Below are 13,270 nucleotides of genomic sequence, written 5' to 3' on the forward strand. Positions count from 1 at the left end.
GCGTTCCTCGAAAACCGCGTCAGCTTAGTGGATGGACAATATCCAGGTTTATGTCCGCTTCAAATTATTACCTTCTTGTCTCTGGGTATCCCATCACACCGACCACTGCACCGGAACATGTATAGTTTTTTCCCTAGCATTTTCAGTTACGTACATCTTATCATTGTTGTTTTCTTCTATTTCACATTGAAGTACTGCTGGTTATAGCATAAATGCATTAAATTCTCTCAGAGTCGAATTGAAAAATTGTACTTTGGATCAGTAGTTGAGTATTCAAATGTAAATTAGAGGCAAGGACCCCACTCACTACTGCTTACCAAACTGCTTACTGGTTACTCAGCAAGGGTGCTACAAACGGACAGAATAGTCCACTTTTGACTTTGACAGTGTTGGCATAATCAACGTTATCTTCCCTCTGAATACATAGTACAATAGTTGTAAGTATTCATATGTCTTCCCTGTAGCAAGCAGGGTTGGACAAGTCAACTAGCCCTATTGTCCCGGGCAAGTGAAAGTGCTGTTTGGGCAAGTGCATGACCTACACCACTTGCCCGATCGGGCAAGTAAGATTTTTCCATTGATTGAGTGCAATTTTGATTATAACTTGTTTCTTTTTACTGTCATGACATCAAGCAATGGTCAACAGAGAATTCCATTGCTGGAAGTGAAAATGCATATACTAGTATTAGTTGTAACAGTGACATTTGAATTTTGGGCAAGTGAAAAATTGGTTCGGGCAAGTAATTTTGTTACATGCTTGCCCGATAGCACAAGTGAATTTTAGAAAACTTGTCCAACCCTGGCAAGTACCTCAAACATTTCATCATCACTACACTGTTACAATGTATAGTACGTATATGTACCAAGAAGCGGGTGCTGCAGGCGGCGGGAGCAGAAGACAGAATTGAAATGCTCGCGAGCAGAAGACAGAATTAAAATGTTCGCGAGCAGAAGACAGAATTGAAATGTTCGCGAGCAGAAGACAGAATTGAAATGTTCGCAGTGGTTTTAAGTTCGCGGTGAAGCGGCCACTGCAAAAAATGCGAACATTAAACCATGGTGAAAGTTTCTGCATATACAGTATATTTGCAAATGTTTTGCCATCATCATTATGACATCACCTTGTTGATTTAGAATGTCATTTAGATTCTTAACATTGTATTTTGTCAAGTCTACCAGGACAAGGCAAAGTTGACAATATATGAAAAGCCATAGATTTAATTTGAGACACTCATGTATTCTGCAGGAGGACTGTGGTACAGCAGGCTGACAGAGAAGAACCTGATAGATGCGTTCATCCCTTTTCTACCACTGGGGAAGAAGCATGTCAAACAGTGTATCGAGGATGATCTCAGGGCTAAGGTAGCATTCACATTATCATCAATCTTCTAATATGAATAATGTCTACTAACTAGGGGTGGGTACCTGTACATAAAATTCAGGTACAGGTGTTTCAGGTTTAGACCTGAACCTGGACCTGATTGTCTTTGAAAACTTGTGAATTGGCTATACTAAAACAGTGGTCTATTTCACTACAAAGGAATCTGTTGGAGTATCCAACTCCCATAGGCATTTGAATATCCTATCTTCATGTAAACAAGGCTAATTATAACTGCCTCTGTAAGTTCGACTATGAAAACTTAGAGATATGGCTATATATAGAAATGACTATAAACTCTACTCACCTTCGCTCTTGTCATTTTCTTCGACTGGTAAGCCCCAAAACGGTGTGGACACTTGCCTATATGTGTAACATTGGTGTCTTCATTTTTTAATCGGTCCAAAATCTGTTCCACTCATTTTTTTCAGGTTCCATATTTTTTAGACCAGTCAAAGAAGAAAAAAATGGTTTTGTAAAAATATGATGTACTGGTCCCCACCCCTAGGCCTACTACAGTAACGGTACTATTATTTCTGCCATCCTGAAAAATTCATCTAAAGATATCGCCAGTACAACATCACTGAGTAAAATGTACTCCTCCTTTATGTGACATGTGTATGTAACCTGGGGATGTTATTGGAGGTTACTGTTTGGCATGCAAACATTGACAATATTTATGATCATGTATTTCCATTTCCATATCCTTTTGATATTTATTCTGAGATATGTTATGTGTGTGTGTGTGTATATATGTATATATATATATATTTGTATAGATGTGTGTGTGTGTGTGTGTCTTTGTCTGTGTGTCTGTGTGTATACATACATATGTATATATATGTATGAAATTTACAATAGTGGAAACTTCTTTGTTGTTCAGGGCCACACCGTGACAGAAGATGTAGTAACGAAGGTCGCAGACGAGCTGCAGTACTTCCCCGACCAGGAGCAGCTGACCCTGTACTCCAAGTCTGGCTGCAAGAGGGTGTCGCAAAAGGTCGACCTTGTCATGGAGGAACTCTAGCCCACATAGACTTAAATGTTTTGGTATCCTAGGCTAGACAGCAATTAGCCCATGGCTACTTCCCCTCAGCAGATGAGAAGCTCCAGACCTATTTTCTGTGGATATATCCACAAAGTGTAGGGCTATGAAAAAAGTATGATGCTATTTTATGCAAATGAAGAAAAAAGTGTGGTGCTATCAAGCAAATCAGTGGTGTTATCACACTAAAAGTATGTGTGCTGTTCTAAACAATCCTTTCTTTCCTTTGGGCCCTTCTTCTGGAAACTAAATTGTGTCATGTGATAACTGTTTTACACTATTTTGCTATATACAGTCTGTATATGTCCTATATTAGTAATTTGTACCCTCCATTGTCTTCTACTTTCCCGTTGGATCCATGGTTCATGTTTTTGTCTATGTCCTTATGTTTTATTTATGTGAACTGTATATTTACATGTAGAACGCAAGAAAATAAAGTAACATTTTGTAGAACAGATGAATTAGAGAAGCTTCGGGAAAGTATGCCATGGGCTAAGTTAGTTAACTGATGGGTTTAGCCTCATCTTCTGTATATAAGCACCAGGCCTGCCACCTCGGGAATTTCAAGTCTCCTAAGAAACTGCAGACTAGAAACTCCTCGATGGGCGGGCCTGGTACTATACATAGAAAAGAACGATTGTATGAAGTTGTGATCATAGTTAAGAACAATAGTGGTGACTGACAGGAGTCGGATTCTTATGTGTTGATGATTTCTTAGTGATGTGCAATGGTGTAGAGTGACAGAACACCTGTTGCTTCTCCCCTCTCTCCGAGTTGGTACAATCCAAAACCTTTGACAGTTGTATTTAAACCTTTAGTATAAAGTTTTGGCCAGTTGTACCCAAAGCAGTTCCAGGGGGTATATAGTCTGAGAATTCACAACCTCTCCGGATTGACCCTCAGGTGAAGACTCCGAGGAGCTTTTTAGTGCAAAACTAACTTATTTTTCTACGACTTGACATTTAATGTCACTGAAGCCCTGGACTTTTGAGAAGTTATTAATCCAAATTTACAAATTTTGCGGACCAATCAGATGTTAGGGATTTCCGTAAGATTAGCGTTATTCCATCTTAGCCCAACCCAATATTTAGAAGATAAAAAGGAGACACTCAATTCAGAGAGTGCAGTTTTTTTGTGCCGATAAGTTGTGCCGAGCGGTTGTTAAAGCTGAGACTGGAAATACCTGAAAGTTTGGAACTCAGAGACAGAACGTAGCATTTGAAGAGTGGGGAATAATTCTGGTTGGAAACCACAGCCATCACGATCGAAGTGGGGGAATGAATAAAGGCAAGTCGAGCTGAACTTTACTGTTGTTGCCTGAATCACTCTGAGTCACAGCAGGGTCCAGGTCAAGTCCTGAAACCCTTGTGGGCCAAGACCTCAGTGCATTTTTGATTATTATACTGTATAGGCTTTTAAAACGATATTGTTGATTTTTGGGGGGCCATCATTATACCAAAAATGTATATTTTGACCCCCTTTGCCCTGGTATTACGTTACCTAAAATTTGGTAAAGGGGTGCACAGTACATCAAAATACCTCGTTTTGCAACGTTTTGGCTTCCATGACCTGGTATTACAACTTAACGACCAGTTGTTCGGTATGTGGGTGCCCTGGACATATCCCCATTGGTATCCATTAACGCTTTCGGCATAGATTCCTTGATTAATTTTTGCAATTTTTGGCCATTTCTAGACCAAAAATAGTGAATTTTTGGCTCCCCTATTATTCTAATCAAATGGTTATAGGTATGCCTAGGACACATGCCCCTTCAGCCATCTTCCTCCCAATGCAACAATAGACTGTTTCAAAATCATGTCACCAATGTGCGAAAATGGAACACTTCTGCTTAAAATGACTTCTAACTACCAATCACACTTAAACCTAAAAATGAATCTTAAAAAGTCCCCCATGTAAGAATGGACTCTTCCAGTGCACCCCATGTAAAAAGGTAAATAGACCAGTTCAAAAACACTTCCGCTTATAAAAATAAAATGGAATTTTGAATCATCACCAAACAGAATTTGAACAAAAAAAACACCCTCCGTGCAAGTATGGACCATTCCTGTCATATCCCTATGTAAAGTGGAGCAGTCCAAAATACTTATTAATACACTAAAATAGGACTTGATTACCAGTCCATTTTTAAATGCCTCCTCTTCTGTTCAAGAATGGACTATTCCAGCATACTTCATGTAAAATTGCAAAACAGACCAGTCCAGAAATAATCCAAAAACTGGCCCAAAGTCGCAAAATTAAGCATTTTGGTGTACTGTGTACCAAAAGTGTTATTAAATCTACATTTGCATATTATCAATGCATCTTCGTGCCAAATTTCAGGTCATTCGGTTGTAATACCAGGGCACAGGGGGCCCAAATATAGTTATAGTCTAAAAATGACAAAAAACTCAAAATCAAAGTTTTTTCTTAGTTATTAGAATGTGCTGAAGGCAATCAGTCAATGGTTGTTGAGTGATGGCCAGCATTCCAACAGAGCGAAAATGCAGAACAGAAAGTCCAAAATGAGAGTTTTGATGCTCTGGTCGCAAAACAAAATTCTTTATATTCAATGGATGTTTAAAAAGAAGAAAAAAAAGACTAATTGAAAAAAAAAAGTATTCCCTCCTCGGACTCGAACCCGGAGCTACTTGCTGCAATGATGATTTACAGACCTTTTAACAGGTATACAAATGTAAGGCATAGCTTGAATAGGTCCGTCCATTCCAACTCCTGGAGACAACGCAAAATGCAAAAATAAGACCATAGCATGTCTAGGTCAGAAGATACAAAAAAAAAGAAATTTCTGCTGCAGTACCAAGGTCACACACTAGGGGACCAAATTGACCTTGACCTTCGTCTTCCCAACACATACCCACACACGAAATACCATCGTTATCCATTGAGAGGTTCTTGAGTTATGATAACTATATCCGAAAGCACAAACATACAGTCAGACAGACACACCAAAAACTATATCTCCATTTTTCTAAACTCAAGAAGGGAGTGTTACTAGTATTTTCCAACAGATTATGTATCAATGAACTCAAAATCAGTAACCTTTTTGTAGAATTTAACTTGTGGTGGATATTACTCGAAGTGTATTGGGATAACTGACTATATCCATGCAGACCCTACTCATGTATATTCTATACGCACTTTCTTCATCGTGAATATTTTCGGCACAAATGAGGGGCGATGTGCACACCAAAACGGCCAATTGTTCACAAGACAGCAAACAACACATAACACGACGAGTTTGTAACATCGCCCCTCAAAGTAATTTTGTAACCGAACGTTTGACAGGCCTTGTCAGACACATTGCATTCAGCCATAGGCTGAAAGTGACATTACTTAATTAATCAAAGAGTACTTGGTGAGTTTAGAGCAATACTGAAAGGTTTTGATATACGTGGTACTATTACTAGTGGGTACTTAATCGTATAGTGCGAAGTAGCAGGCAGATTTTACTTCCTAAAATTGAAATCTACCGGAAAATAACACTCTCTTGTGGAGTTTAGGACTCCTTTAACGTGGTCGTCTTGAAATCAGCATACCATGGTTATTCCTTATCATAGGAAGGAAAACATCGACAGTTATTACATAGTGTTCGTTATTGCAAACTTAAAAATCTCAGTTAAAATTCTGAATCATTTAGCATTTCAAATTCTAATTTGTTGAAATCTAATTCCCAAACGACTATGTAGTGATCCCACTACTAAATTTATATATATATATATATATATATATATATATATATATATATATATATATATATATATATATGGAATAATAGACATTAAATATTCTCCAAGCGGTAGGGTGGGGGATCGTCACCTTCTTCTGACTAATCTCGAAACAGATATATCAGAGAATAGGAAGTATCCAAATGGCTAAACAGTATCCAACTACCCTCCCATTGGATACCCCCCCCCCCAAGGTTGACATGTACTAGTATACGAATTATAATAGTTTTCTTTAAAAAAAATTGAACAGATAGACAAACAGCTTATCAAAACATGTATTTCTTTATAAACCTTCGCCTTCTCAATCTACCTATATAGGACAATAGCCACGTCACTAGTCACGTGTCAAGACAACAATAGATCACGTGACAACACAGTAGTTCACGTGACCAGACAACTTCCCATCGTTCTTCAGTTCAAACTTAGACAGCACACGAGCAAGGTGTCGACAACGTACAGCGGTTTTATAGCGAAATGGCGGATAATTCTTGGAATGAATATCTGTTGAATGCTGCTGAGAAAGGCTCACTTCAAGACGTTAAGAAGGCTTTGAAAGCAGGTAAGCGCATGTCAAAATTCTTTACTATAAACTGTAAATGCAGAAATGTTCGCGGTGGATTAATGTTCGCGGTTTTCGCGGTGACCACTTCACCGCGAACATTTTGTCTATTATGGTATTAGACTGCAGTCTATGGTGTTACCTAGAACTTAAATCCATCGCGAAAAGTCCTTTTTCCCGCTACCGCGAAATTAAATCCCCGCGAACTTAAATGCGTTTACAGAACTTGTAATTTGTAGGTCTTTTGGTTTCAGATTCCGAATCTCGGTCGTCGGTTTCCGTGATCTAAAGAAGTTGAACACGACTTTTCTGTTGTTTCATATTGTTTAATTCACACACTATAGTCTCCGTGTTATAACCTCCATGCAGATTTACCGGTGGAATAAGACGTTATCAAAAATCCGGAGCAGTATCCAACTGGTTACTGTTTTGACCCTTTTTGTTGTTGTAATTTGATGCTATTCTATACTACTGGTACTTGTTTGGAGATTATGCGTCTCTGCTAAAGCCATCTACGTTTTCTACGGAAACGGCGTCTGTTTAGACTTAATCATTTAGCTATTTCTTACCACTTGATATCCCATCACGTCGAACACTAGAACTGTTAAAAGCATCTATGTATGTACAGTATGTATGTATAGTTTTCTTCCAGTGTTTGGACTTACATTTCATTAGTGTTGATCTACTTTTACTTGATAAGTGCTGGTTACAGCAAAAGTACAGTAGATGAGTATTCAAATGCAAGTTAGAAATAAGGACCTGCACACAAGCGCATACAGTGCGATAGGGACCCTTTTGTTCTTTTCCGTGATATGTAGACAAACTGCACAATACTAGTACACTGTAGTACGCATACGAGTTCGCACCGAATAGGAAAGTCTAGAACGACTGTTGAATATGAGTATCAACACATGTGTATCCTTATCTTGTCCGTTGTGTACGTACAGTAAACTAGCGACACCATTGTTTTTTGTTCCAAACCATGCAGACAATGCCAACATATATCCTTTGTTCTGTTCAGCTGTACATGACAGTTAAGACAACCATATGCATGTATGACAATTCTCCTTGGCAGTAACAACTATTCCCTGGAGTCCCATTCAAGTATGCTGGGATGATGTTGGTTATGTGTATCATAATACCTAAGCCCCGTGATGTGTATCATGTTTGTCTCTTCGAAAGGACGTTAACGTTCCGTCGTTCGCTTTACAGAAGCGATTGCTCCCCGTAACTACTTAATTATCTGTGAAGTCTGTTGGGTTTGGGCTGATAGAACCTACTCAACTTACACAGATGTGCCGTGGCCGACCCGTACAATGAGCAACACACTTATTTACTTGTAGACATACCTATTTAGCAAGGTTGTGATTTGATATGTGTTTGCTACTTTCAGCTATTTCACTTACAATGTGCTTGTACTTGTAAAATCATATCAACGCTTGAGCACTCTTGTATACACCCAACGCAGGTGCAGACATTGACTTCGACCATGTGTACAGTGAGTCCGTAAGCAGTGGTACAGCATTGTACAATGCTTCCAGGATGGGGCACGTTGACGTAGTGAAACTGCTGCTCCGCAAGGGGGCGTCTGTGGCGAAGAGAGTCAAGACTTCATTTGCTCCCCTTCATGCAGCTGCATATGAAGGTAGGTCTATCCTCATGAATTAAATATCGGACCCTTTGGTGTCATAAATTATCCCTGTTTTCACACCTATTGCGTCATGGTAATCCAAATTTGTAATAAATGCAATACTTGAAAGAAATGTTTGTGGGCAAATTGGCCTACATGCTAGACCAAGCATGCGCTTGACGTGCTACACTGTGGAAAACGCACATATAGAAGGAAATTGCAATACTGGTAATTTGTTTGTCTCAAATCCAACCTAGGACGGACAGAAGTGGTGGACTTGCTGGTGCAGCATGGTGCAACAGTAGACATACGGGACGGCTTCATGAACACACCACTGCACGCTACATGTTGCGAAAAACACGTCGACACAGTTCGGCGACTGATTGAGCTTGGAGCAAGACCTGATTTGGCAAGCGTGTACTCAGACGAAAGGCAAGTGTCACATCCCATTGTACCATACTAGAATCAATGAACTATTTTTTTGTTTCTTCAGTGTGTGTTTGAGAGAGGTTGTGTGCTATTCCGAATGATTCACATACATGAACCCTGATGTCGTAATGTATCTCTCAAAGCTAGTTTTAGACCTTGTGTCCTGTAGAAACGTATGTATTGATATCTCGCGATAATAAGTCATCGTCATAAGTCTTCCTCCAGTCTTCCTCCAGATTGGGACAAGTCTGTCCGGAATTCGAAGGTCTGAAGCTGATACAGGAGGCAAGGAAGACCAAGCTGTTGAGATGCTGCAACCCCAAGTGTGGTAAACCAGGCTACAGGTAGGTGTCTTCTGTCATATATTGATCAACTGTCGGTATATTGACTCAAAGAATTTTTTTCCCTCTGACATTCTACAAGTCATTGTAGCCTACAAAATGGAAAACTTTTTTCAACTCTGTATAGTCCACAATCCAACAGTTTGTTTACCTGTTACACCCTCTACAGGAAAACCCTGAAGCTGTGTGCCGGGTGCAAGCTGACCCGCTACTGCAGCCGTGACTGTCAGAAACAACACTGGTCTGTCGGACACAAGAAGTGCTGTGGGCATGACGTGTACTCTGTCGAATTGTTCAAGGCCATGGCAGATGATCTGATAGCCGTGGCACAGGCGCGTGCACGTGCAAAATAATCGTGACTCAAAACATTTTACGACTTTTAATCTTAACGATAGCATACGGCTTATTACTCCATATACGAAGTATTGTTGAGCCACGATGCCACAACAGCCATATCAAAAACTCTCACTATTGATATGGTGCTTAAGTCTTTGTATGCGTAAGATCGATTTGTGTCAAGTTTTCCACGCACATATTAAGACCTCGTTTAAACTGGTTTCTCTTGTAGAAGCAAGTAAACAATGTAAAGTGTGCATGGGGAGGTCGGGATGTACAAAGAAAATTTTGCATTGACCGCCTTTCCTGTCGTACCCTTTGTCAGATTAATGAGAATGGGACTGTCTCATTATAACTGTCAGTGACATTTCATATCAACCTTATATAGAAGCCAACTATTTACTCCTGATTTGTTTTTTCCTTGCCTTTGATTATATTATGCTCAATTATCAATTAGTATTATACCGTGTATTTGGTGCTACTTTAACCTGTTTGTTTGCACCCCTTGCTTTGGTTTTCTGTATTTGCTTTCATTTGGTTTTGCTAGCAGATTAATTGTATGATTTTGACTAATTTCTTTATGATCTGTAGATCATGTTTAGTTTTGTCTAATTTTAGTTTTTGATGTTAAGATCAATTGTAACGTTATGATGATCGCTGGGTTATATTATTTTCATTTGGTTTATTATTGTTTGATGTATAATCTTCATGCCCATTAAATTGTATTATGATTTGTAAATTTTGACGGGGGGAGAGTTTGTATAAGCCACATGGCTTTTTTCTCCCCCCTTGCACGTTCTGTTGTTTTCTATGATTTTCTGTATGTTATCATTTTTTAAAGTGCAAAATAAAATCAATCAATCAATATCCCTACTCAATCGTACTAATAAAATTGAGGTATTAATGAACTGACCGTCTAGTGTTGTGATGTGAATATGTATAACAACGAGCTAATATTCCAGGTGAATAAACACAACAATATTAATATATAAGTGAACAAGTCTCTTAATTGAGTGCTCTCTTCGATTCTTGTTAGTTCAAATGAATTTCATGACCATAACGCGAGATATCAAAAACCGGAAGTTCCGCTGCAGTACTTTAAAAAGTCACTGGGACACCGATTTTCGAACTTGACCTTCGTTTTTCCGATCATACCCACCTACCAAAAATCCATCCACAGTTTTATAAGCTACGCAAGCAACAGACACAAAAGCAAACGGCACCGTCACATTTGCTAAGATAATAGAATGGCACGCAAAGAACGAACACTGCCCCGAATAACTCCAATTTCTCAAGTTAGTGCCTTTATCAATTAGAATCATAATATAGCATCACCACTTACTATCCAGAGCTTGAAAGAGTTAGGCTTAACACAGACAAATGGAAACAAAACAATACTTGTACAGTCAAACCTGCCCAAGCAACAACCTCTTCTTAACGACCACCTGGTCATTATGACCGTTTTTTGTCCCGAAAATTTTCCTAATTGATGTAAGCATTAAGTGACCTCTTCCCAACGTCCACCTTACCAACGCTACCGCGATATATAAACAAGGGTCCATAATTAGATACTAATAGTGACCAAGCGCAAGAAGCACACAGGTAATGTGCGAATATCAGCAATGCCCTCGCAGAAACGCACAACTTTTGCAGTGATCACACTTGCTTTCCCGCCTTCTGTTAGATCAATGATGCTAGACTGACATAGAAAATAGTCACGGTTCATCTAATTAAGTTATATCCTTTTGAATGTAACAAGCTATGAAGTGTTTGTTTCAGGTGGAAAAAAAGAATATAAAAAAGGTGAACAAGTCTTAGTCGGAGCCTCTCGGAGGATGAAACGTTCTGAAATGCTTTCTCCGATTCGTGGGTACTCATAGTCATTTTATGTTAAACGTAATGTGTAGATTTTTCCAGTTGGCTTTCCAGGCCATGTTGATTTGATTACATGGATTGGATGTATATGGTTGGCATCCTTGCGCATCAATTTTCGGCTGTTTCTAAAGAAGAAAAAGTTTTGAACCATCCTGTAAATCGTACAAAGCAGCTGCGAGGTGATCTCTAGAATGCCAAAATATCACAAAACGGACATCTTGTTGATGATGATGATTGGTTTATTGAAAATGAAAAAAAAATGCAGCCAAAAGGCTGAATTGCGCATGTTCTTACAGCCATCATTATTCATAACATACAAATATATCCATCGCAGTACAAATAATCTAAAATACAGACTTATTTACATGTGTTCCCTCTGGCATATATTATTCAAATGTATGCAGTCACCAATCACAATATCAAATAAACCAGTGTCAAAACGTAAATAATATCAGAAAGTATAATATCAACGACTAAGCACAAATAAAAAAGATGCAGATGACATCTAGCGACAGTCAGGAACTACGACTTTCCCACATTGGGGATTGTCACCGTAATAACTTCCATCCGTAGTGGCGTCAATGTTTTAAAGTGTGCGTAATTAATGTTACTTTTCTCACTTGAATTACAAAGTAAAAGGACAGAGAGTAGAAAGACTTTTGGGAGGTGACACCAGTGTCTCCACTCGTTTCTGTCCAGCATTTACTGATCGGAGTTCGTTGGCCTCCAGACCTGTTTCCTCGAGCATCAGCTTCCTCACAAGCCAGATATACGAAAATATAATTCTTGGTAGGAATAGAAAACCAGCTTATTAATAAGAAAATACACTCTAAGACTAAGGAGGTTATAAAGACATGTCTATATATTAACCTCCTTGGTACAACATTCCCATTCTAATAACTCAGCTTTACGTTCGCAAGCAATCTACCCAGGTGACAATCGTACACGTCACACTAATCTAATCTCCAAGCAGATTCCTCCGGTGGCATAAAACAGTAACATAAGCTGGGGAATTGGCCAATTCTACCCCTCTGCCGGTTGAAGTCCTTCCCCAGCTTATGTTACTGTTTTATGCCACCGGAGGAATCTGCTTGGAGATTACTAGTAACACTATTCCATTATCACTGTCATCACTTGACAAGCCAGTGGTAGCTCACGTGACAAGAGCAAGGTTCACGTGACCTCACGTGACCAGACAACCCTAATTCCTCCCATGGTTCTTCACTGATTAGTTCAAGCCCAAACAGCACGCGCGGAAGGTGTCGATAACAGCGATCGATCCCAACGAAATGGCGAATGAACTCCTGTTGCAAGCTACTGAGGAAGGCTGGGTTGAAGGCGTTAGAATGGCGTTGAAAGCAGGTAAGCACATATTGAAATGTCCGAAAGACGTTTACTCTGGCGGAGCATGAGACGGTAGAGACCGGGTATTAGTGACCGAGATTTCTTACCACTCTTTCTACCCCCCCTCCCAACCCAACCCAACCCAACCTCTGCTTGCAAAATAGCATACTCTTGTCCTAATCTGTAATCATTAAAGAATGTTTGATTTCGGTGACATCTGTCGTTCGTAAGTTCGGAACAAAGTCATTTTAGTTTGTGAATTCAACTGCATGTACAACTTCACATTGTCCACGGCGACTTTATAACATGCTATTTCGAAATTCTTGCCTCTGAACATCCAACTGGAACCCGGCATCTGCATATGTATAGGTTTCTCATATCATTTGCAGTTGCGTACAGATAACGTTGTTAATTTCCTTTTAAAGTGTCTCAAAGTTGAATGTGGTTAAGGAACAAGGTTTTGGAGACGGTATCACTCTTCAAATGTAAATCATTATTCAAATTGAAAAGTTGCACATCCTTATTTTTGCGTTTTAATGCGTGCAGTACTGAGTGAGCGACACCATTGTTCTTTGTTCCAAACCATGCAT

At 39.3% G+C, this 13,270-nt stretch overlaps 1 protein-coding gene and 1 long non-coding RNA gene across 2 annotated transcripts; both read left to right on the plus strand.

The window, feature by feature from the left end:
• The first annotated feature begins 1,251 nt into the window (after nucleotides 1-1,251).
• Nucleotides 1,252-3,725, plus strand: LOC118408153. The gene is made up of 2 exons (XR_004830264.1): nucleotides 1,252-1,362; nucleotides 2,262-3,725. It is a non-coding gene; the product is annotated as an uncharacterized LOC118408153 (long non-coding RNA).
• A 2,818-nt stretch (nucleotides 3,726-6,543) lies between these two features.
• Nucleotides 6,544-10,057, plus strand: LOC118408146 (protein fem-1 homolog A-like). The gene is made up of 5 exons (XM_035808786.1): nucleotides 6,544-6,725; nucleotides 8,194-8,370; nucleotides 8,613-8,787; nucleotides 9,021-9,128; nucleotides 9,295-10,057. Exons 1-5 carry the CDS (start codon nucleotides 6,641-6,643, stop codon nucleotides 9,476-9,478), a joined length of 729 nt encoding a protein of 242 aa, XP_035664679.1. The 5' UTR covers nucleotides 6,544-6,640; the 3' UTR covers nucleotides 9,479-10,057.
• The last annotated feature ends 3,213 nt before the right edge of the window (nucleotides 10,058-13,270 follow it).

This window comes from Branchiostoma floridae, unplaced genomic scaffold (genome assembly GCF_000003815.2).
Source record: "Branchiostoma floridae strain S238N-H82 unplaced genomic scaffold, Bfl_VNyyK Sc7u5tJ_1558, whole genome shotgun sequence".
Classification (NCBI taxonomy): Eukaryota; Metazoa; Chordata; class Leptocardii; order Amphioxiformes; family Branchiostomatidae; genus Branchiostoma; species Branchiostoma floridae.

Excerpts from the sequence above, each read along its gene's own strand:
- LOC118408146 (XM_035808786.1), top strand. The coding sequence starts at position 6,641 with ATGGCGGATAATTCTTGGAATGAATATCTGTTGAATGCTGCTGAGAAA. Across the intron at positions 8,371-8,612 it reads TCATGCAGCTGCATATGAAG|GACGGACAGAAGTGGTGGAC; the intron begins GTAGGTCTATCC and ends AATCCAACCTAG. Across the intron at positions 9,129-9,294 it reads TGTGGTAAACCAGGCTACAG|GAAAACCCTGAAGCTGTGTG; the intron begins GTAGGTGTCTTC and ends CACCCTCTACAG.